General features: G+C 41.2%; 1 protein-coding gene across 2 annotated transcripts in view; it reads right to left on the bottom strand.

Annotated features, from left to right (window-relative positions):
• The window catches only part of kcng3 (potassium voltage-gated channel modifier subfamily G member 3), a 32,696-nt gene extending 6,539 nt beyond the window's left edge, over positions 1 to 26,157 (bottom strand). The window contains exon 1 of one of the 2 annotated variants that reach the window (XM_008115699.3): positions 24,109 to 26,157. In XM_008115699.3, the coding sequence (XP_008113906.2) occupies positions 24,109 to 24,830 (722 nt within the window). In that variant the 5' untranslated portion in view covers positions 24,831 to 26,157. The remainder of the gene's footprint in view (positions 1 to 24,108) is intronic. The other variant, XM_008115700.3, reaches the window with a different exon arrangement.
• Between the last annotated feature and the right edge of the window lie 208 nt (positions 26,158 to 26,365).

Here is a 26,365-nt window from a genome sequence, read left to right as displayed (position 1 = left end):
AATTTTCATCCTTCCCGCCCCCCTCCTCGGGTCTCCTGACGCATCATTTCCTCACACCAGGAGGGTGCAAGGAGGAAAGCTATTGCAACCAGGTAAGTTTTCCTGAATTTTTAGGGGTAAACTGGGGGGCTTCGGGAGGGGGCTGCATACCATCACCACCCAGGAAAACCCAGGTATTTGGGGGGGGGGAGTGATGATGGGATCTACACCAAAGTAGGGTTTTTAACCTGCTTTGGCATGGGTTTCGAAATTGCCTGAAAGCACACTGAGAAGTTGCCCATTGACAGAACATTTCAAATCAAATCTGTGAATAATCAAATTGACAAATCTCAAAACAACTAATATGGAGATATGACTATTTGTTTGAACATTTTAGATGAGTTAGTAATCTACCCCAAATCCTAGGAAAAGAGGACATCTAGGGCTATTGGTGTTGTATGTCAGCCTGTCCAGCCTGTGTTTGTGTCTGATGTTCATGATGGGAATGATGTTCATATTGATAGGCATAATGGGAATGGGGATGATGTTAAGTTCAGAAGAGAGGCCTGAGCAAGGTCACATTTTTGGGAAAGACCTTTCATCACTTTTCACAGAGCAATAGCTTGAAAGTGATTCTGAGATTGCTTTGCCAGGTGCTGACAATAGTGAAACCTTGGACAGAAAGCAAAGTTTTAGTAAATACAGGCAAAACCTTCAGAATCTCAGGCACTCTGCATGTTTACAACAAAGAAAAGATAACAACCAGCTATCTAGTGGGAAAGTGAGAAAGAATGCTTTTCTGTCCATTTTGGTTTCTGGAAAGGGTTTATAATGATTCATGGTAGACTAGTATCTCAGTTGAATCAATGTCTTTTAACCTTGTTGTTTCATTTCCAAGTGCTCCATGTTCCATGTATCAAGTTTAAGTTTTTGCCTGAGAGTTTCTACTGTTTTGGTTCCTTGTTTTCATGTGCCATGCATTATGGACTTATATGTAATATTGGTACTTTATTACTATTTTTATTGCCTTGCCTGCATATATTATACAATAAACTGCTTGCTGATTTTACCAACCTGGTGTGCTGTTCCCAGTCAGAAGGTTCCTGCTCTGGAGTATGACAATTGGTAGGTCCAGATTTCCTCTTTCTTGCTTGTTACTGTTGTGTGCCTTAAAGATATTTTTGACTTTTGGTGACCCTAAGGTGGAGTTTTCACAGGCTTTTCTGGGGCTGAGGGTGTGTGACCTGCCCAAAGTCACTTAGTAGTTTTTAGTAGGAATTTGAACTCTGGTCTCCAAAGTAATAATTCAACACTCAAACCATTACACATCAGGCTTCCCCCAAAAGCTAATAAGCAGAAGATCATGTCAAGTGCAAAATAAAACTGCATGTCTTAGCAAGTGTTGTATTTCTATTTATACGCAAACACGTAGGACTAACTTCAGTGCTCCTGCATTCGGATTCCATTACACAGCAGTTTTATTCTCCTTGAGGACTTTCCATCTGAACCTCTGTAAAATTCTTTCCCAGATGAATAATTACCAGGAGCTGTAAAACAGCCCAAGCATTCCTCCCAAGGTGTGTAAAATCACTGAACGGAACAGAACAGAACGACGTGTTACTACAGCCTTAAATCACAGTTCCAGAGAAAGTTATTATCAGGTGACAGAAAAGTTCTTGAAATTTAGTCCTTAAAATAGCTGTGATGGTTCTATGCTGGAGTGCTCTGCTCAAACAGGGCTTTCAATCATCATTGCAAGGGCTATAATAAAAGCAAAGGCCGTGTTCAAATAATAGTGGATTGTCCTACAATTTACTATACTGTCCTACCCCTACTTGTTCCATCAACATAAAAAGTACACCAATCTGCAATATGGGGCAAACTTAAAGCAAAAGGGGAAGAGACCTACTAACTATATTTCATGTTTGCTTCACTCTGTTGTGCATTCTCACTCACTCCTCTCATTTCTTGTTGCAGAAGAATTTCAGTGTCTCTGCTCCCCTGTTCCCAAGATGATGCAATTGAATCACCAGGAAAATGCATCAAGTGCTCCTATATTTGTGATGCATAGCATTGAAAGCAGAAGTGGGTGATCTCCATAATTCCATTAGAATTCTCTACAAAACTAGAAAGAGCATTTGTTTCTCTACATCAGTATTTCCTAAACTTTGGTCTTCCAGGTGTTGTGGACTTCAGCTTCCAGAATCTGAACAACTGGCCAAGACAGCTGAGAATTCAGGAAGTTGAAGTCCAAAAGCATCTTCAGGATTAGAGTTTGAGAATCACTGCTCTGCCTCTATAGACTGAGATGCCACCATACTCTCCAGCATTTCAAAGGCACCCACCCAAACAACAAATGAGTGTGATCAAGACAGCAAATGTCATTAATGAGGAAGAACACAAAGTTAGAAGATGCTGTAGCAGTTTTCTTTTGCCTGAGCCTACTGGAAAGCAAGATTCTGCCTGTTACCTTCTTTCCTCTCTCTCTGCTGCTGAGTTAATTGAGTACAAACTATGTTTCCACTTGGAACTCAAGTTTGTATCTGGAACTGAGCACAAGGGGGAAGCACACTGAGTACATTTTAGAAGAGGGAAGATAGGATTATTTGAGACTGTCCCTGCCAAATCAGGACAATTGGAAAAGTATGTTCCACTGGGTTGAAAACTTGATTGATATTGATAATGAATGAATAACTTTTAAAGGCAGACTAGTTTTACTATGAATGATAGTTCCATTATTTGGAAGTAAAAGACATTGGTGGGATTTACTTGACAGGAAGAAAATAGAATAATTTGAAATGTGGTGCTAAAGAAAAGTTATTCACATACCATGGGCAGCAAAAAAATCCCAAGTAAATGGATCCTAGAGCAATCAAGGCTGAATTCTCCCTAGAAGCCAAGATGACTAAACTGAGACTGTTGTACTTTGGCCATATCATGAGAAGACATGACTAGAAAATACAATAATTCTTGGTATGTTAGAATATAGCAAGAAAAGAGAAAGACTTTTACAGACTCAATCAAGAAAGCTATTGCCCTAGATCTGCAAGACTTCAGCAGGGCTCTTGATCATAAGATGACATGGAAATCCTTCATTCATGGAGACACCATAAATCGAACTTGGCTGGACTGTTAACAATAACAAAGATACACAAAGCCTGGCTCTGATGATGGAGAGGAAAATTTGACTTCAAACTGCTATAGAGGACACAGGTTATGAGTAAATTAGGAAAATCTGTGATATTACTCAAGTGCTGGTTCTAATCAGCAACTAGATATTACAGCGCATGTTGCCATCCAATTTTCTTTTGAATTTGTGTCACTTGAGATGAATGCTGATTTCTTTCTCCTCTACAAACCTCTCTAATTTAGGATATTTATCATCCTTTTAATGAAAGCTATTTTAATGCAATTCTCTTTGGAGCTTGTTTTAAAACCTACCTTTCTGGCACAGCCTCCTTCCCTTACTTTGAAGCAATCATTTCGCTTAATTTTTTGCTCTGACTGATAAGACCCAAACATAATAACCTATTTTACATGCAGACTGATTTAGGCTGCTTTAGAATTCTTGAAAATTCACTAATAAGGCGAGTTCGTTGTACTTAAAGTAATTACATTCTTCACTGCCAAAACATCCTTCAGTTGCAAATTGCAGTCTCCCCTCCTAGTATTGTCTGAAAATCTTAAGCAACTTTATTTGAACACTAAAAATAGAAAAACCAAAGGATTGCTTCATCATGCACTAAATGTCTGAATAAAACATAGTATACAAGACAAGAAACATGAAGGGAAAAAACAGTAGACAAGACAGCTTGTGATTACACTTGTCAACACCAGTTTGTACAAGACAGTGCTTTTATTTCTGCCTCAAACAGCACTAGAAATCACCAGTAACCCCCTCCCCCCCGCCCCACTTACAATATCTACAGCTGCTATGAAAGCAAAAACCTAGTCAGCGACTAGCATTTTCTCCAGCTATTCAAAAGTAACAGGATCAGCTTGCCCTATGAGCCTACCTGTATTTTGCAATCCACATCAAAGGGTTTGGATGGATGCCTCAGGCAAGGGAGGCAACACTAGTAGCTTTCGCTGAAACTGTAATTTGAAGCTGGTTTTCAATCCCCAGTTCATACTAACAGTGATTTACTGTGATGTCTGGATCCATGGACCAGCAACAAATCATTCAAGAAACTGCTAGAATGCAGGGATGGAAGTTAGGGATATTCTTGCACAAAGCTGTTATTCCACTCCCTGATGTCACTTCAGTGCCAATATGCTGGCACAGAAGTGGAATGGATTCATCAAACCACCTAAGTGATGGAAACAGGGCACAATCTGTGGCTATCGATGGATTTTCTCATCAATAGTGAGAAATTGATTTACCACAGGAAGGAGGCAGACAGGCAATGGGACGAGCAGAGTTTGAATGCCAGTACGATAAAGTCCTTAGCCTTTGGTTTCCAGGAAAGAGAAGTGCACAAGTAATTTGAAACCATAGTTCTTCATGGTTCTAAGAACCATGAATGTTAAAAAAAATATTTTTCCCTCTTTGATTTCCTTCCGATTACTTTTATTTTTTTTCTCACAATTCTAAAATACTGTATTCTTTTGTTCAAAACTAATCTAATATTAGTATTAATATTATTTACTTTATTTATACTCTATCTTTTCCCCCCAAAGTGGGGTACAATGCACTGCACAATTATTTATTTCAATTATTTATACCCCACCCTTCTCACCTGAGGGGACTCAGGGTGTACACTATTATTCCAAATACCTCCAAACATATCTTGCCAAGAAAACCCCATGATACGCTTTCTTTAGGGTTGCCACAGCTAGAAATGACTTGAAGTAGCAAACAACACATTCTTCCATTTTAACCACTGTGGTTCCACCCTGTGAAATTTTGAGATTCACAGTTTAGGAAAGGGCATTTAGCTAGTCCGGTGGTTCTCATCTGTGGGTCCCCAGGTGTTTTGGTGTACAATTCCCAGAAATCCTGGCCAGTTTACCAGCTGTTAGGATTTCTGGGAGTTTAAGGCCAAAAACATCTGAGGACCCACAGGTTGAGAACCACTGCGTAGCCAAACAGTTGTAATACGTCACCAAACTATGAGCCCCAGCTTTTGATAATATGTCGCAATTGCAGTTAAAACAGAATCATAATGCAATAATTGTGTAGTGTGAAAGATCCCTGAGACTTAAGGTAGCTTACCAATTAAGTCAGTAACAAAATTTAAAAACAATTTACATATATGGTTTAAAAATGTAAGAAGCAGTGTGGTGTACTGGAGTGAGCATTGGTCTACAACTCCATAGATCAGTTTGATTCCCCACTTGGTCACAGAAACCCACTTAAGGCCCCAGCTACACTGCTAAATAAAATCCAGATTATCTGCTTTGAATTGGATTATATGGCAGTGTAGACTCATATCATCCAGTTCAATGCAGATAATGTGATTATCTGCTTTGATAATCTGGATTATATAACAGTGTAGAAGGGGCCTATGTTACGTTGAGTGAGTCATACTCTTGCAGTCTCAGAAAACTCCATAATAGTTTAACCTTAAATTTGCCATAAACTGGAAATGACTTGAATGCACAATCAGTTAAAGTAATTAAAATAATACAGAATCCTCAAAAAACCTCTGTCTTTAAAAACCTTCAGTTTTCAAAATCCTTTTAAAATAAAATAAATATGTGTGCAGGTGAAATAAATAAACTGTAAGCAGAATAAGCAGGTGTGTGCACGCATGTGCATTTTATGTGTATTTTTCTCAAAGGAGTCCACAAAAAAACTGATCGAGATGACAAAACCATGAAGATCAAACTATAATTAGCACAAGTCATGGTTCTGAATTATTTCTGAATCCAACTTTAAGATCATATTTAAAGCCAATCGGAAAGTCATGGTAGCAAAGCATGACAAAGCTCTTTCTCCACAGATCAGTCTGTATGAAACTCCTCTAACCTGGTGCCCTTCAGCAGTTTGTGCTACAACTTTCCTCTGTCCTGGTCATCACCATTAAGTCAGTGGTGATGGAGGTAATAATCCAGGGACCCTAGAAGGAACAAGTTGGAGAACAATAATCCAAAGTACAGCATGCCACTAGCTCAGTGGTTCTCAACCTGAGTTTCCCAGATGTTTTTGGCCTACAGCTCCCAGCAATCAGTTTACCAGCTGTTAGAATTTCTGGGAGTTGAAGGCCAAAAACATCTGGGGGCCACAGGTTGAGAACCACTGTGAGCTGAAGACAGCATATGATTATGCAAAAGGACAAGTTCATTCAAAGAAAGGCTCCTAGCTTAAGATGCGAAAGCCTAGAAAAAAGATGGAAAAATCCAAAAAGAAATGTTCTCCCCTTTTTCTTCTTTCAGCCTTGCCCCCCTGGAAAAAAATTAAATGGTGAAGGGGAGTGGGCATGGAATAATAAATTTTGAAAAACAAGTATTTTCTTTTACAATGATTAGGAAAATGTTTAAGAAATTGTGTTCATATATTTGTGTCTGTTCCTGACTCCTCCTGATTATTATATACAAAATAAAAACTTGTGTGAGGCAAAGCACAGTTGTTTGTATATTGATAAACAGTTGGCCTTACAAAGTCACTCCCCTGCTCCATTTTTTATCATATGCAAAATGCTTCAATGATGTTTGGTTCTGTTCTGTTTCCAATTTATGCATTCTAATAATCTATATCCTGTGTTGGTGTGTGATCAATATCTTTCTGAACACGAGCACATAATCTTTTGATTCCTTCCTCTTCTAACTCTGGCCATACAATATAGATGATCAAAGAAGATAATGCACATTATCTGCTTTGAACTGGGTTATATGAGTTTACACTGCCATATAATCCAGTTCATCTTATAAAACTGGGTTGTTGGTATATTGATGGGTTTGCATGAATATTATTCCATTAGACTTATCACTATAGTCCCCGAACTGCTTTTTCTGCATCTTGCCACATTACCATACCTTTTTTTCTTAGGCTGGATCTACACTGCCCTATATTCCAGGATCTGATCCCAGATTATCTGCTTTGAGCTGGATTATATGAGTCTACACTGCTGGATAATCTGTGATTAACAGATAATCTGAGATCAGATCCTGGGATATAGGGCAGTGTAGATCCAACCTTAAATGTTTACTTGAAATCGTGCAATTGATTCTAGATTGGCCTTAGACCTTGTTTTTGGATGCTGTGTCTTAACATTGGATTGTATTTAAATATGTTTTTATGTATGCTTATTTTAATTTTAATGTAACTTTTTATGTTTTATGTTGTAGGTTTTATGTTGTAGTGCCGTTGGTAAGCCGCCTTGAGTCCACCCAGGGGTTGAGAAAGGTGGGATATAAATATTGTAAATAAATACATTGTCATTTCCACAATAAAATGCTGTGTATATTTGATTGACAGTATCACATTCCTGCATATTTTAGCTAATTCCTAGTATTGCTATGTTCTTGCTTTTCATTTTTATTTTATTTTTTCTCATTTCCTCTTATTCATGTTTTTTACATTTGATTGTCCTAGTGTTGTGTTATGCATCTTTAGCTTTTTCTTTCACATCTTAACATGTCAGCAACTGAACATCCTGTTTCACTTTCATGGGGTTTCTGCACACCTAACCCCAGTGAGGCTGGCTGTACAATGTTTCAATTCATCTGAATTGTCTGGAGTATAACTAATGCAAAGCAAAAAGCTTGAAACACTGTGGCTTGAAACTGACATCAACATGATTACATTCTCGTTGAACTGTAAGTACATGGGTTCTTGGCATCTGCAAAGGTTTGGTTTCAGGACCAACCATGGATACCAAAATCTGTGGATACTTGAGTTCATGATATATAGTAATGTAGTAAACTTGTGTCCACAGATTTTAAAAAAATGGAGCCAAGGATGGTTGAATCTTTGGTTAAGGAGGGCTGACTGAAGTGAAAATGACAGGATATATTGCTCATATCTCTGATCTGTATATAGGAGGATTGTGAAAGATATGCATTGCAGAAGACTAGTCATATCCATATGTCTAAAAGCATGCCTACAGTTTTCATTATCCACCCACCAGACTCTATTTAAAGGAGTTTAGATAAATGTTTTAAAGTGCTATAGACTAGGATTTGCCAAACTGGCTGGTAGCCTAGAACAGTTAAAAGGACACATATATACAGTTTGGGTATGCTGGTGTCCTACCACTTCTTGACTTATTTACTGGTGTTCTTAAGAATGCTATATGATCAGGTAAACCTTTACAGAAATCCATTCTGGAACAGACAAAGCATATTATCCATAAATAATGAATGATCAGCTGCTGTTTGGACTTTGATGCAGTTTAAGAACCAAGTGACTCTATGCTCAATATGTGGTGGTTCTGCCAAACTTAAAGATCACAGTTCCGGCATATGGAGTTTAGAGTGAAGAAAGGACAGTGCGTTCTACATGGTAATGAGCTGCTAATGTACAAACACAGAGCTAAAGTATCCAGAAGCATGCACAAGACAGTTTTATTGGCATTAAAGGATTGTGTGTGCCTAATTTTCAAAAAGTTTAAGAAGGGAAAGGTTTAGTCTTGGAACACACCTCTTCTGTTTGAGGGAGGGGGCAGGAAGGGAAAAGGGAAAACACTTTATGCATATAATTTGCATGTAGATTTTGAGTAACCGCCATCCTGTTTTCAAAAGGACATGTCTGTGCTATTATAAAACATCAGTTTTATACTGGGTGAAATCATGAAAAGTGCAATTAGAGGCAAGCTTGCCAACTTTGGGAGTCCCCGGTGGCGCAGCGGGTTAAACCGCTGAGCTGCTGAACTTGCTGATCAAAAGGTCAGTGGTTCAAATCCGGGGAGCGGCAGTAAGCTTCCACTGTTAGCCCCAGCTTCTGCCAACCTAGCAATTCGAAAACATGCAAATGTGAGTAAATCAATAGGTATTGCTCCGGTGGGAAGGTAACGATGCTCCATGCAGTCATGCCAGCCACATGACCTTGGAGGTGTCTACAGACAATGCTAGCTCTTCGGCTTAGGAATGGAGATGAGAACCAACCCCCAGAGTCAGACACAACTAGACTTAATGTCAGGAGAAAACCTTTACCTTTGCCAACTTTAATTGCACCTCAGCCTGCAGCAATTAGTAAGCAGCATAATCCATGAATGTAGCCTCACTAAGGGTACATCTGCACATAGAATTAATACAGTTTCGTAGCACTTGAATTACTATGGCACAATGGAATCCTAGGCTTTGTACATTGGTCAGGCACCAGCATGCTTTGGCAGAGAAGGCTAAAGACCTTGTAAAAATTACAACTCCTTGGATTCCATAGCATTGAGCCCTGGCAGTTAAAATGGTATCAAACTGTATTAATTCTACAGTGTGGGCGCATCTGAGATGGTGTTCAAGGCAGAGTTACGGGGATTAGCAATCTCAAATATTTCAGAAATACCCCAAAACAAGGCATTTTAATCTTTGTCAAAACTTGTACTGAAGGTGTAGCCTAAAACCTATTCTAGGCTATACCTACAATACAGCCTTATATAAAATAAAATACATTTTTAAAAAAAGAAATATAAAATAACAACTTTAGTTACTTTGGAGAATTTAGAAAGTAAAGGTACACCTGTAACTGAGGTGATAAACTGCTATATTTTGGTGCTTTTAAATTATAACTGTTCAATATTATTCTTCCAGATCTGTACTTTTGGTACTTTAAGGCATTCTCTCTGCCACAGAAAAACATACAAAAACCTTCTTTGTTCAAGAAGGCATTTAACATGTTCAGTCAGCACTCCACATTTGCACATTTAACTTTTGTGAATTTTATTAATAATTCTCTCTAGGAATTTCAAGCTTCTCTGGCAGAACTCTATCGTCCATTTTCACCAGAAATTAACCATAGAGCCATGCTGGAGTATCTAGAGATTCCTAGAGAAAACACTTCTCTGGACATTTTTTGGTTCCCCCAGCATGATTCAATAGAGGATGTTAACAGCTGAGTTGTATTGGAGCATTGGATCCATGTATTGGATCCCTAGAAAGGTGGTTTCTGGGGGGAAATACCATTTTTAATTTCATGGTTTCACATTCTTGGGGGCCCGAGTGCTGCAAAAGTGGAGAGCTTACTGTAATTTGTCATGCAGCTTGAGGAGCTTTGATTTATTTTTAACATTTTTTAATGATTTTATACTGTTTATGAACAGTTGTTTGTATGTTATGATTTTTAATTGTGCTTAAAATTTTACTGTCAGATTTTAGCTGATGTTTGTGTGAGCTGCCTTGGGTCCAACTCCAGGAGAAAGGTGGCATATCAATTAAGTAAACAGAATTATAGAATCATAGACTAATTGAATTGAAAGAGGCCTTCAAGTCCAACCCCTGCCATGTAGGAAAAGTACAATCAAAGCATCATCCAGCCTTTGTTTAAAAGCCTACAAAGGAGGAGCTTCCACCACACTCTGAGGCAGATAGTTCCACTATTGAACAGCTTTTATACTCAGGTGGAATCTCCTTTTCTGTAATTTGAACCCATTGCTCCAAGACTTAATCTCCAGGGCAATAGAAAACAAGCCTGCTCCCTCTTTCTTATGACATCATTTCAGATATTTAAACATGGTCATCATGTCTCCTCACAGCCTTCTCTTCTGAAGGCTAAACATACCAAGCTCTTGAAGCTGTTCCTCAAAGGGCATCGTCTTCAGACCTTTGATCATTTTCGTTGCCCTCCTCTGGACACCTTCCAGCTTGCCAATATCTCTTTTAAACTGTGCTGCTAAGAATTGGACACAGTATTCCAAGTGAGGTCTAACCAAAGCAGAATACAAAGGCACCATGACTTCCCTCAATCTAGACACTATACTCCTATTTATGCAGTCCAAAATCCCATTGGCTTTTTTAGCTGCTGCATCACACTGTTGGCCCATGTTCAACTTGTTGTCCATGAAGACTCCAAGATCTTTTTCACATGGACTGTTGTCAAGCCCGGCATCACCCATTCTGTAGCTTTCCATTTCACTTTTTCTGCCTAAGTGAACTATCCTACATTTCTAGTTGAAATACATTTTGTTTGTTTTGGCCCAGCTCTCTAATCTGTTAAAGTCATTTTAAATTCTGACCCTGTTCTCTGGAGTATTAGTTATCCCTCCTAATTTGGTGTCATCTGCAAACTTTATAAGATGATGGGGGATCTTGTCAAATGCCTAACTGAAGTCAAGATATGCTACATCCACGAATAATAAGGAAGGAAGGTTTCCTCCCCCTTTATCTGGATAAGCATGTGTATAGCATACAATACTATTTCCATGGCTGGCTACTGCCATAGCTTGGGCAGTCTGCTATTCTGACTTCAGTCCAGAGGCTATTATTATGTACTTGTGCAAACTAGTAAGAATGTACTACAAGTGTATTAAATACTTGAATTCTTGAAACAGAACAGCAAGCATTTCCATTCAGCAAAACAAACTGAGCTATTTAGTAACTCATGATGAATTTATGGTTATGGAAATGGTTTAAATTGTTTTCTGATGAATAATGCCAGCAAATGTTATTACACTATGCATGATCTGTTTGCTTAGTAACAATGTTTTGTTTTATATATATATATATATATATATATATATATATATATATATATATGAATGATTGAAGGAGAAAGAAGGTAAGATCTAAAGAAATTCTACCTGGTATTGAATTTTTGATTTCACAAGCAATCTCACAAATAATTTGCAGGGGGTGGGTGGAGGTGGGATTCACTGCATCCAGAGCTTTCCAACTACTTGTTAGTGTGTCGACTGCATTGTGTAGGTGTGTTGCGTGAGCGTAATGAGAAACCTCTAAGGCTATGTGAAATAAGCAATGCGAACTTGAATGCATTTTTACACAGCAAAAATGGCAATTAGTATAGTACACTAGTATATTCCCCTTCCGCCAAATCCGTGTATGCATGCATATCTTACAGATCATATTTTTTTGAAAATATAAATTAAAGATTTTCAAGAAATATGTTGTATCTCCATACAGTTTGTTATTACAGTTTATGTATGTGTGTATCTCTTTTAAAGGGTTGGTTTAACCTCCGGTTTGCCTGTAAAACTGAATTAATTGTATCATAAAATGATGCACATCTAAGGCTGGATCTAAACTGCCATATAATGCAATTTTGGAATACACTTAATCTACATTCTGAAACTGCATTATATGGCAGTGTAAATCCAGCTTTAAAAGAGTGTTGTCAACATGAAATGGTTGGAAAGCTTTGTTCTGATCCATATAATCACTGTATAGATGAAGTCTACCACTCTGAAGACAATGTGCATTCTGCATAATACTGTTCTGAACATTTAAAAAAATAACAATTGTGTAATTTAATTAAAAACTTATTTGATTTATCTTTCTGATATTTTAATATTTTATAATTTCTCAAAAACTAAAAGAACAAATCCAAATTATTAAGGATCCCTCTCTAAAGCCAAACTTCAGCAATACTACCTAGATCATGCCCTTCAAATGGGTAACCAACTGCATATAATTGTCTGAAATTATGGCTGGATCTACACTACCATATATCCCAGGATCTGGTACCAGATTATCTTCTTTGAACTGGATTACATGAGTCTACACTGCCAGATAATCTGGGAAACGCATATAATTGGGATAAGATCCTGGGATATAAGGCAGTGCATCCTGCCCCCTCCCATTAAATATACAGCAATTATACTCTATGATCCTTCCTGTCAAAGGAACTTTAATCATAAATTTGTAATATTGTCAGCCATTCACATTTGTAGGGTGAATGTTCATTCACTTTTGCATATGAAGTTGACCATAGTGTCAAATGGAAGAAACCAGAGCAGCATTTCTCAACCTGGGGGTCGAGACCCCTGGGGAGGATGCAAGGGAGTTGTCAAAGGGGTCATCAAAGACTATCAGAAAACACATATTTCTGATGGTCTTGGGAACCCCTTTGGCAGAAAAGGCTGTATGTAGGTGAACCACAACTCCAAAACTCAAAGTCAATGCCCACCAAACCCTTTGAGTATTTTCTGTTAGTCATGGGAGTTCTGTGTGCCAAGTTTGGTTCAATTCCATCATTGGTGTAGTTCAGAATGCTCTTTGATTGTAGGTGAACTATAAATCCCAGCAACTACTACTCCCACATGACAAAATCAACCCACCCAACCCCACCAATATTCAAATTTTGGTGTATCAGAAATTTGTGCCAAATGTGGTCCAGTGAATGAAAATACATCCTGCATGTCAGATATTTACATTACAATTCATGACAGTAGCAAAATTACAGTTATGAAGTAGCAACAAAAATAATTTCATGGTTGGGGGTCACTACAACATGAGAAACTGTATTAGGGGGTCGTGGCATTAGAAAGGTTGAGAACCACTGAACGAGAGATTCCTAGATATGTGTTTTCTCAAATAGAAGTAATAGCTTTTGAGAGACATTTTTTTTCAGTTTTCTTTTGGGGGGGTCTTGTGCCCCTTATTCCTATGAAAGTGAAAGTAACTTTTGCTTTCAGAAAGACACATAATGTAATAGAAAAAAGAACCCTCCTATATCTCGCAAGCTATAACTGGTTGAAATATTTTTATGCTTTGCACATAAAGTATGGATGTATGCCTTATACTGAGTTATGGCTTTTGAATTAATATGTTCATATCCAGACCTTCCTCTTCAAGTTTTCAATGACTGTGCTAGACCTGAATCTGGGACCTTTGATATAAATAATCTAAGTTCCACTACTAGGCTATGGCATTTGTGTCAAGGCATACTAGTGAAAAAAACAAGATCCAGGCAAGGAGGAAGCAAGAATGTCACAAAATAAAGGGAGAGTAAGCAAAGAGTCAACTTTAGGGCTATTTATACTTATTTACAAGACAGCCCTTGAGTGCTTATGAACATAGCCCAATGACAGATCTCTGTACAAGAGCAAGACACCTTGGTCAGCAACTAGGTTTTAATTAGAGGCCCACATTTTTATTGCACTGTGAACCTAAGGAAATTGCCTTTCAGCAAGTGAGAGTATTCATCCATTTCGGCCAGCTGTGACTGCCAGTGACTCTCCAAGGTGTTAGACAGGAACATTTTTCTATTTGCTGTTCCAGAAACGAAAACATGGACAGAGCTATTCTGCTGTGGAATAGACTGCTTTGGTGCATGGTTGGAGCCTCTTTCTTTGGAATTTTTAAACAAGAGGGAAGCTGGACAACCATGTTGCAGGATGGTCTTAGTTGCATATTCCTACATGACAGAAGGTTTCTTCCAACTCAATGATTCTGTGATCTACGACTCGATCCTTTCAATAAGAGGTGACAGAAACTGATCCTCAAAAGGGATGCATAGAACATGCATCCCAGTACCAAGCTAGGGATGCTACCCTGACTTTAAGATAAGTAGCTTCTATGGCCCAGCCTGCCAATTTTGTGCTCCTGGGTTGTGTCTATTCTACACTGTAGAATTAATGTAGTTTAACACTTCTTTCATTGCCATGCCTCAATGCAATGGAATCGTGGGAGTAGGAATTTTACAAGGCATTTTGCCTTCTCTGCCAAAGAGTGTTGGTGCCTCATCAAACTACAAATCCCATGATTCCATAACTTTGAGCAATGTCCGTTAAAGTGGCATGTAAATGCATTAATTCTACAGTGGAGTTGCATCTTGGGATGCTCCGGGAGCTCTGCAAGGATTAACAAGAAAGAAGACAAGGGAAAGGATGGAAGTTTCTGGGATTTGGGGAAAAAACCCACAGGTATTATTTGATGTAAAACTCTGCAGGGGAGTCCACCACTATTTAAAAGGAGTTTGCTGATCGCAGAGACTTCTAAGAAGATATTCATCACTTTCCCATGGATGCACGAGAGGTCAAGGGCTGCAAAAACAGCTTCGGAGGAAGTCATTCAAATATCCTAATAAATGATGCAGGTCACATCAGAGAGCAAACTACTAAATATCACTTTCCTTTTACCATATTTGCTTGAGGTAGGACTGCCAAGTTCATAAGAGGTTGAAGCCCCTTTGAAATAAAATGATGCTTGGAGACATGAAGGAAACATGAGAAATGGGTAAATGCCCATTTGTGGGCAGTATCCAATCTACCCTGATCTGGAGAAGACTTGTTTTGTGTAACAAGACAGCCACCTAGTTATTTACTATCTTATTGAAAAGGTACACTGGCTGCACACTTTCGTTCAGTTAGTGATAACTGATCAGTTTTCAAACAAATACTAACATTTCATAAAGTTCCATTAAATGAATGGCCATCCCTTGGTATTACATGAGAGTCTCTCTAAAGCAGAGGTTGTGCAATGGGTTAAACTCTTGCGCTGCTGAACTGCTGACCTGAAGGTCGGCAGTTCAAATCCACAGGACAGGGTGAGTTCCCGCTGTTAGCTCTTGCTTCTGCCAACCCAGGAGTTTGAAAACATGCAAATATGAGTAGATCAATAGATACCACTTCGGCAGGAAAAGGCAAAGAGACGCTCCAAGCAGTCATGTTGGCCACATGACCAGGAAGTTTCTACAGACACAGGCTCCTCGGCTTGGAAATGGAGAAAGAGCACCTCCCCCAGAGCCGAAGGTGAGCACTGTCTCCAGAGTTGGAAATGAAAGGAGAAGCCTTTGCCTTTGCCTGTGTGTTTGTGTAACATTGTATGTCATGTAACAAGGCATTGAATGTTTGCCTGTGTCGTTATATACTGTATATACTGTAATCCTCTCTGAGTCCCCTCAGGGAGAAGGGCGGAATATAAATAAAATGTTGTTGTTGTTGTTATTATTATTATTATTATTATTATCCAAAATGTGCTCCACTGAGATCTTCCCTCCTGCCCTTCCCTCCTCCCCTTTCCAAACTTTCCCTCCTCTTTCCTGCTCCCCCCCCCCCCTCCACTAAAAGACTTACTGCAAGATCTGGATCTGTTGAGGTGTTGGGCATGTGGAGATTGATTCCGAGGACCACCTTTCGTGATCCCGAAGGCCAATCCCCATTGCTATCCAGTTCTTTGAGCGATAAGAGCCAGAAGAAGCTGGATGGCACCCCCACCTTCCTCTCCCAGCCCCTGCTCGGAGACAGCTTCTGATGCATCAGAATGACATGTCATGAGCTTGGGAGAGGGGAGGGGCGGGGTTCATTTTATACATCAGAAGCTTTCTCTGAGAGGCCTGAGGGCACAGCCAAGCTCCTGCAGCACATTTACAAGAAAAGTGTGAGGCTGGAGGCTGGCTAGATGCCCTCATGGGCCAATCTCTAGGCATGTGGCCACCCCTTGTAAAATCCTTGGGTTTGGGCCCTATGTGTGGCTTCAATCCTGAGAGAAACAGGGAGTTGAAATCCCAGTTCCTCTTGGGATTTTGGCCTGTCTGGAACGGTCCAGGGTTATTAACAGATTGTTGATAGCTTGTAAATGAAATCTGCAGATTTGTATGAACAGAAGGAACTTAATTCACACAAGCAGAATTGTTTGTGATTTCCTGTGACTGATCTTGACATTCATCAAGTAAAACACAACTGTTAGTAAAAGGAAATTATGTCTACATGGAAGAACAAAGGATTACTAAAATGTGGCCAGAATTTTAGCTCAGTTTCTTTCAAATCATAGGGCTACATCAATCCCAGGGGTCAATCCCCACAGGGCCCACACCTGGAAAGATCCGGACTTTACATTAACGTCCTGATTTTTCCAGGTGTCTAATTATTAAACTCTACATCAGGGGTCCTCAAACTTTTTAAGTGGAGGGCCGGTTCATGGTCCCTCAGACTGTTGAGGGGCCGAATTATCATTTGAAAAAAAACCTGCACAAATTCCTGTGCACACTGCACATGTCTTATTTGTAGTGCAAAAACCCCCAACAGCAATTATTTGTTTGTTTGTTTGTTTACTACATTTATACCCCACCCACTCTCATCCCGAAGAGGGCTCAGAGCAGTTTACAAGTTGTATGTACATACAATATATTATATTATTAGCATAGCACAATATTAGCATTATATATTACTATATTGTACTATACCACCATACTGTAATATTAATATTACATTTAATATATAATTAATAATATTATATTGTATTATTATTAGTATTATATTGTATTACATTATAATATTGTCAATATTATATGTATATAGGTACACAATATATGATATTATTACCATAGAACAATATTAGTAAATGAAAGAACAATAAAAACAATTTTAACCTACATAATCCTACCAGGATTTCAATGGGAAGTGTGGGCCTGCTTCTGGCCAATGAGATAGTCAAGTTAATTAGGATTGCTGTTGTTGTGTGCCTTCAAGTTATTTCTGACTTTGGGCGAGCCTATGTCCAAAACTGAGAGCGGGGGCCAGGTAAATGACCTTGGAGGGCCGCATCCGGCCCCCGGGCCTTAGTTTGAGGACCCCTGCTCTACATGATTGCAAAGAGACAACTCCTTTCACTGAAAGACATGTAATTGTATTGTTCCATTCAGGTAACAAACATTTTGCATGTTATATCAGAAGAATGCTACACCAAGAATTTCCCACTTTTAACCTGTTATCCATAAGGCTACATCATATGTGATAGCTGAATCATCACTCATTAGATATCCCATAAAAGTGGATTTCTTGTGTTGGCAAAGGTTGTTCTAAATACATGATGCTGTGCAGTCACACTATGATTCTAGGCCCTTTTCATGCTGCACACTTACAGCAGTGTGAATCCACTTTAAGGCTCCTTCCACACATAACTCAATCCCAGAAGGCACTGAGATACCAGTTCCTTCCAGGATTCAGGTCCCACCTCCACCTCAAACCCTGGGCTTACCGGGGGTGGCGGCTAGATACCCTTCCAATCAGAGCTTGACCCAGGAAGGCATCCAGCCCCCCCCCCAATCCCCCATTTCTCCCTAAGTTTATCTGAGGGGCCTGGCAAAATGCTCAGGCCCCTCTGTCCTGAGCTCCTAGTGCATCAAAATGATGCGTCAGGAAGTTGGGAGGGGGAGGGGGATTTTTTGCTTCTTCTCCACTTCCCAACACATCATTACCAGAAACTCTGGACGGAGAAGCCTGAGCATGCAGCCAGGTCCCTCAGGTAAATTTATGGGGGATTGACTCCTGGGATTGCAAAAGCAGGGGTATCGTTTATTGGCATTGAATTCTGCCAGATGTGTAAGCCGCCTTGAGTCCCCTCGGGTGAGAAAGGCAGGATAGAAGTGACGTAAATAAATAAATAAATAAATAAATAAAATCTCCACAGAACCCACACATGGAAAAATCTGGACCTTACATTAAGGTCCAGATATTTCCAAGTGTCTAATTAATCCAGAGTAAACTGGGAATTCCCAGTTTGCTTCGGGTTAATTCAGGTTTACCCGAGACCTCATTTGGAAGGGCCGAAATTGTCATCATTCCATCTTAAAAAATCCTAAGATTTGCACTCTATGGATGTGTATTTCAAAGTATTAGCTAGAGATCTCTATTGTCTCACCAGGCTACATATCCCAGATTTCATAGGATTGAACCATAACAGTTGAAGTGATAGTGGTATAATTGTGTAGTATGGAAGAGCTCACAGTAAGAAAGCGTTGTTCACAGTACAACCCCTGTATCTGCAGAACTTGTGTTCAGTTTCATTTATCACATCCGACAAAATATATCATCTCTAGGCCCTGTCCATTTTTAACATTGTTTTGCCAAAACCTAAATGTGTGGATTTAAAATATATTTCCACTTTCTATCAGGAATTTTAAGAATGACAGTATATGGCACAATTATATGGCACAAATCTAGAATCATGCTAACAAGGGAAAATGTTTAGAGAACCTATAAAAGTATATGATTAGGATTTGACTGATGTTATTAGACATAAATTATATTGACTGACAATGTCAGAAGTCCCTTAATTTGAAATATACCTTGTTGTCTAACACACTCTGTTTTTTACAGAATAATTTTAGTAATTTTGTTAGATTAAGCAGGGCTAGTCATTTAATCTGTTGTTGTTGTTGTTGTTGTTGTTGTTGTGCCTTTAAGTTGTTTCTGGCCTATAGTGGCCCTAAAACCTATGCCAGGGGCTTCTTGGCAATATTTGCTCAGAGGAAGTTTTCTCTTGCCTTCCTCTGAGGCTGGGAGAGTATGACTTGTCCAGGATCACTCAGTGGGTTTCATGGCCAAGCAAGAGATTCGAACCCTGGTCTCCAGAGTTCAAACCACCACACCACACTTGAAGGTAAAGACTGCAAATTTAAGGCAGAGGAAAATATTTGCAGTCTTTTCATAGCTTTTTTCAGCAATGTTCTATCCAAGTGGATTATAGCCAAGTCAGAGTGTGACCACATCAAAAATAATACCTCCCCTTTTAATTTTTTAATCACATGAAACTGGCTGTTGAAAAATTACTTTGATACAGCAGGACTTCAGAAAGTTTCCATTGTAATTACCTTCACAGTTTTATAATTACCACATAATATTGGTTGATGTAGAATAATCATTTAAGATCAAGTAGTTCTTATATACAGGGACACACAAAGTCTCCAAGTACAGGGAGGGTTGAAACAAAGGAAACTGGCAAGATGGAAAGGAAAACGTGAAAACTGGCAAGGAGTCTACCACACTTCAGAGGTACCAATGTATCATGCTGAACCCAAACCCATGCCTCCTTTTAATTTTTATTCTGAAACAAGAGCAGAACAATAACCAGAGCCATGTTGAAAGGCAGTAAGATCAAAATTCAAAAAGTAAGAGAGGTTTCTTTCTTTTCTTTTTTTTTAAAGGCTATGTGTGTGAGTCCTCAAGCTGTTTATAACTTGTAGCAACTCTGAGGTGAACTATCACTGAGTTTTCTTGGCAAGGTTTATTCAGAGGGGGTTGCCAGTATCTTCCATTGAAGCTGAGAAAATGTGACTTGCCCAAGGTCATCCAGTATATTTCCTTGGCTAAATGGGAATCTGAACTCTAGTCTCCAACACTCAAACCAATATAGCATGCTGTCTCTCAAAGAGTATACAGTATTTTATATCCTGTATATACAGTAGTAGCAGTTTCCTAGTATAATAGGAAACAATTTGAAACAAGAAAAATCTGTCATTATTTTCTCCCTAGTTGGAGACACATCTGTAATTAAAATAATACCTTTGCTGGTCAAGCAAAGGTAATCAGATTTTCAATGAGTCACATTTACTTCAAAATGAAAAAAAAATTACATCACTCCTAATGTTGCGTATCCTTACATTAATAGAAGTTTGTCTATATCATCTATTTCAGGGGTCCCCAAACTTTTAAAACAGGGGGCCAGTTCACGATCCTTCAGACCATTGGAGGGCCGGACTATAGTTGGCCACCGAGCAATAATAATAACAACAACAACAGTAAAAAAGAGGGTTGGAAGAGACCCTTTGGCCCATTGAGTCCAATCCCCTCCTGCCTTTGTGCACCGAAAGCACAAGCAAAGCACCCCTGACAGATGGCCACCCAGTCTCAATGTTAGTAATAATAATAATAATAATAATAATAATAATAATAATAATAATAATAATAATAAAGAGGGTTGGAAAAGCCTAGGGCCATTTAGTCCAATCCCCTTCTGCCTTTGTGCACCAAAAGCACAAGCAAAGCACCCCTGACAGATGGCCATCCAGCCTCAATGTTAATAATAATAATAATAATAATAATAATAATAATAATAATAATAATAATAATAATAATAATAAGGGTTGGAAGAGAAGAAGAGACCCCTTGTGCCATGGGGGCCGGATAAATGGCTTCGATGGGCCGCATCCGGCCCCCGGGCCTTAGTTTGGGGACCCCTGATCTATTTGATCTTTCCATGAGCATTCTAATTAAAGACCACTAGGTTTGTTTAGAACAGCCTTTCTGAATCTGGTACCCTCCAGATATATGGACTGACAACTCCTACCATCCTTGACCATTATTTATGTGGACTAATAAGGTGGTAACTGCAATACAGTTGTCTAGAAGGGATTAGTTGATGGAAGCCTGGCTTAGGAAATGGCTCAGACAGATGGCCCAGATGTATCAGAATCAAAGTGTTAAGCTATGTTGACAGGCTCCAGTCCTGAAATCCAGTGTCCTTTAAATGAAATGGTCAATGATGCAGCCATATTCTTTCCTGCCCATTCTTTCTCCACTCTCCTGGCTAACATCACTTCAGATCAAGAAGTCAGTTTGGAAATACAGTAGAGTCTCACTTATCCAAGCTAAACGGGCCGGCAGAAGCTTGGATAAGCAAATATCTTGGATAATAAGGAGAGATTAAGGAAAAGCCTATTAAACATCAAATTAGGTTATGATTTTACAAATTAAGCACCAAAACATCATGTTATACAAAAATTTTGACAGAAAAAGTAGTTCAATACGCAGTAATGTTATGTTGTAATTACTGTATTTACGAATTTAGCACCAAAATATCACGATATATTGAAAACGTTGACTACAAAAATGACTTGGGTTATCCAGAGGCTTGGATAAGCGAGGCTTGGATAAGTGAGACTCTACTGTAGTTATAACTGCAAGTGGTGACTGGAAGTTGCACAGTGGATTTCTGGGTTGGAACGAAATAAACCCACGTTTTAAAAGACAGTTCTAGACTACTATTGTGAAAGAAGAAGCATGGGAAAATTCCATTTGATGCCCTTTTACATTTGTGACAGTGTTGTGGAATGCTTGCTAGAGCACAACACTAGGGCACAGTGGGTAATGAAAATGGCATCTCACAAACCCAGTTGAACAACATGGAGAATTTTAGCATACATGGACTCTACTAAGCCTTAGGATCTTGTCATCTGCCCTGGGAGGCCAAGTGTTGGCAACACTCCTGGAGAGATAATATCTCAATTATTATTTTTAAAATGTATCTTCCTGAAAATCTATGTGAAAGTCTTCCAGCAACCAACTATCTGCTGGCAATTATTTTCCCCTGCCCTCCACAGTTCTGCCACATTGCATTTACAGCGAATCTGAGGGTATACTCTAAACCAGTTCTCAACAATGCCTCCTATGTACTGTCAATGCAGCCTGGAAAATGCCCTGCTTACCATACATGCTGAAATGACTGATCATCCCTAAAACTTATCTAAGGTATATCCAGCACAAGCCATATAACTATGCAGAGCAAGGAGCCTCCATTGGGTGATAAATGGTAGGAGGTCTTAGTAGCAGTTTGCACAAAATCCCATCCCTGTTGAGCTATGGCACACAAAATGTGAGGCACAGCCTGTCCTGTCCTCCTTAAACCCATCTGCTTCCCTCAAAAGACACTATCCCTTTGTCAGATTGATTCAACTGCCTGCTCAGTTTGCTTTTGAACATATCCTTGATCGGCTCTTGAAGGCTCTTCTGAACACTGTTTTAAAGTATCTTTTTACTGATGCTTATTCATATTTTTGAGGAGTCAGGGAAGGAGAAAACCTGGTGGGCAAAGTGGTGATCTATTACTGCTTCTTGGTTCAGAGAATCCACTGCTTGGGTCAATAAAACCTGAGTTCACTGACTGGCTTAAACTATATATTTGCATACACTTCCAATCGCTCAAATAAGTTTTACAATCTTCACAGCTTCTACATGCTTTAAAGCTCTCCACCTAAAAGTATGTTATGGTTCTATAGCTATTCGGATCCAGAAAACACACTTAGTTCAAATCAGGCCCTTCCACACAGCTGTATAAAATCCACATTGAACTGGATTATATGGGAGCATGGACTCAGATAACTCAGTTCAAAACAGATATTGTGGATTGTCTGCCTTGATATTCTGGGATATACGGCTGTATGGAAGGGCCCTAAGACTCAGGAAAGTGTGCCTTGAGGGGTGCAATAGTGGGGCAAGGAAGAGGGGATATTCCAGGCTTTGAATTGCTTTAGTCTTTAGAAAGTTGAATCCTTTTTTTTTCTTTTTTTCTTCGTGCCAGGAGCAACCGGAGTTGCTACAGTCTGGGATCTCAGCATATCCGTTTTTCCTCCTCATACCAAATTAGCCAAAACACTGGCATCTAAAAAGTTGTTGCTGGTTCTTTAAAATGATACAATTGACTCTCAGCTAAGCAGAACTCAAGCAACTAGAACTCACAAGGAACTGGCAAAAAACTGAAGAAATAATACTTTAAATTAAAAGGCTGGTTTTATAACACAGTAAAACTGTTAAATTAAATTTGTCTATTTTTCTTTATTTACTGTATTTCAATATTAATATCAAGTCAGAACAAAATTTATGGTATTCTATGGAGTAGTTAGGCCTCTTTTTAACAGTAACTCTCAAGCAACCAGGAACTATATTCATTTACATCTATATTTACATGAATGAAGAGTGTAGAACAGCCCTTCCCAAACTTTCTCCACTGGTGACTCCTTTCCACTGAAGTAATTTTATGCGACCTTGTGTATATAGGTATATAAAATAGGTATAAGAACCAAACATTTACTGATAAGAAATCAGCATTTGCAAGGTTTGCTAAACAGGCAGTTGAAGTGCAGCTGAAGCATTTTCTGCAAAGTCCGCTGTTACACTGAATAGTTGCCTACATGCAAAGCTGCCTTGAGTCCCCTTTGGGGTTGAGAAAGGCGGGGTATAAATATGGTAAATAATAAATAAATTGAATAAATAACACTACACACACATTGTTGCTAACCGATTTACTGTTGCCAATTTTTGGTGAGCCCAACATTGACTTAAGGCAGTAGTTCCTAACCTTTAGTCCTCCAGGTGTTTTGGACTCCAGCTCCCACAATTCCTAACAATGATCAGATGACTGAGATTTCTGGGAGTTGGAGTCCAAAACACCTGGAGAACCAAAGGTTGGGAACTACTGATTTAAGAGGATCCCAGTTAGGGTTGGGACCCACAGTTTAAGAAACAGTGTTCTGGAGAACAATTGCCCTTCTGGTTTATTCTCTGTGTGTTTTAAGGAAGCACCTCATGTTCTCATGGTCCCCCTCGCCTCCCTTGTACGTTTTGGGCTGGGGATGCCTCTGAAATGTGGGATACATCTACTGGGGAAGGAGTGCACGGGGAGCAACCGGGGAATGGACGGAGAAAGGAGCACCGGCGGTGGTGGTGGAGGTGGACACAGACTGAGACCGGACACACTTTGGACGGGACGGGGGTGAAAGTATTAATCGCTTCCTCCTACCCTGAAGGCTCCCTGAGTGAGTCTGCTGTGTACCTGCTGTTCTCCTCCATGCTTCGGTTCTCGGCCGCCCGCCACTCGGGCATGGTGCTGGCGCACAGCACCACCATGGAGACCACCACGAAGAGGATGGAGATGGTGGCCAGGATTTGGGCGGCCAGGGAGGAGGTGGGCTCCTCGAACGTCCTCCGCATCCTCTCCAGCCACTTCTTCTCCGCGGGGCCGGGGTGAGGGGGCCCGAGGGGGTCGCTTTCCCCGCCCGCGGGAGGGGGAGGCTGGTGCTGGCAGCTGCTTTTGCTGCTCCCGCTGCTGTTCCAGCCCTCGGCCTGGAGCGGCTCCTCGGCCGAGTAGAAGGTGTACGTGTCGGACATGCGGTCGTCGAGGCGGCGCTGGCAGCAGTCCTCCAGGTGGGCGCCCTCCAGGCCCCAGTAGAGCATCTCGTTGTAGAAGGAGAGCTCGCACATGTGGGGCGCGAAGCGGAGCCGCCCGTGCCGCACGTAGAGCATGATGAAGCCGAAGGCCTCGGCATGGCGGTCGAAGAAGAACTCGTTGCGCTCCCGGTCGTAGTCGTCGCACACCTCCAGCGCCTCCTGCTCCGAGAGGCAGCCGTGGAGGCGGCTCACCCGCCGCAGGGGGAAGTCCTTCAGCACCTCCCGGGACAAGAAGTAGCGGGTGCCGCCCACGTTCAGCACCACCACCGACGGAGGCGCCCGGGCAAAAGTCATGGCTCGGCCGGGAGGGCGCGCATGGGACCACCGGGCAAGGAGAGCGCCGAGAGGGGCGCCCGGGGACACCCACGCCCAGCCCTGGCCATGCAGCGCCCAGGGCAGACTCTGCCAGGCTCTGGCCTCGCCCAGGAGGAGAGGAGAGGAGAGGCAGAGTCCAAGAGTGGGAAGAGACCCCGAGGGCACCCAGTCCGGAATCAAAGCCCTCCTGGCAGGGGGACACTCCGCCTCTGCTGACAAAACTCCAGAGGAGACTCCACCTCACTCGAAGGCAGCCTGTTCCAGGAGGAGAATTACACACTTGCGAGAAACCCCAAGTGCCATCCAATCCGAGCTCTTGCCATGGAGCAATCCAAGCCCTCCTGGCAGAAGGACACCCAGCCTCTGTGGACAAAACTCCACCACACTTGAAGGCAACCTATTCCAGGGTTAGAGGAGAATTACACACTTGGAAGAGACTACAAGGTCCATCCAGTCCCAGCCCTTGCCATGAAGGAATCAAAGCCTTCCTGGTAGGGGGGCACCCAGCCTCTGTTGACAAAACTCCAGAGGAGACCTCACCACACTTGAAGGCAACCTATTCCAGGATTAAGAGATCCCCGAGGGCCATCCAGTCCGAGCCCTTGCCATGTAGTAATCAAAGCCCTCCTGGAAAAAGGACACCCAGCCTCGGTGGACAAAACTCCAGAAACCTCACTGCACTTGAAGGCCAGGGTTAGATGAGAATTACACACTTGGAAGAGACCCCAAGGTCCATCCAGTCAGAGCTCTTGCCATGCAGGAATCAAAGCCTTCCTGGCAGAGGGGCATCCAGCCTCTGTTGACAAAACTCCAGAGGAGACCCCACCACACTATTCCAGGAGAAGAGGAGAATTTCACACATGGAAGTCATGCCAAGGGCCATCCAGTCCCGCTCCCTGCCAGGCGCTGTCAGTACCCAGCCTCTGCTTCAAAACCTCCCGAGAAGGAAGCATATTTCCAGGAGACTCACAGAGTTGGAGGAGACCCCAAGCGCCAGACAAGCCAACCCTCTCCAATCCAAAAAGCACATTCAGGCTTCAAAGCCTCCCGAGACGCCGAGACGGAGGAGATTCCCCCACCGCGTCTCAACTTCTGGGTGTCTCCCGTCCTCCGTGGCTGAGAGATGGGTGGGAGGGAGAAGGAGTTGTAGTCCAGCAGCTCCGGAGTGGGTGAGATTGAGGGAGGAAACACAGGCGAAGACGGGGCAAAATGCCTGGCGTGGCGATTCCCGGAGAAGAGGAGGGAGGAAGGAGAGAAGGGCAAGGCAGGGAGAGGAAAGAGCAAGCGCTCTGACTCCTGGCTCTCTTCTCTTCTCCGCTTTTCCTCGGTCCCTTCTTTCTATCCAGCCCAACCCGTTGCTCGCTTGACAAGGATTCAAGCCGGACGCGGGACGGAGGAAGGGAGGCTGCCTTTGGCGGGGTCCCGTTCCAGACCCGAGCCACCCGGGCCCCGGAGAGGAGAGCCGCGCCGAGCCAATCCTTGCGCCCTAGACGCGCCTTTCTTGGGAGAGGAGA

The sequence above is a fragment of the Anolis carolinensis genome, chromosome 1, assembly GCF_035594765.1.
Source record: "Anolis carolinensis isolate JA03-04 chromosome 1, rAnoCar3.1.pri, whole genome shotgun sequence".
Classification (NCBI taxonomy): Eukaryota; Metazoa; Chordata; class Lepidosauria; order Squamata; family Dactyloidae; genus Anolis; species Anolis carolinensis.
Note: the sequence above shows the minus strand (reverse complement) of the source record. Positions and strands in the feature narration are given on the sequence as shown.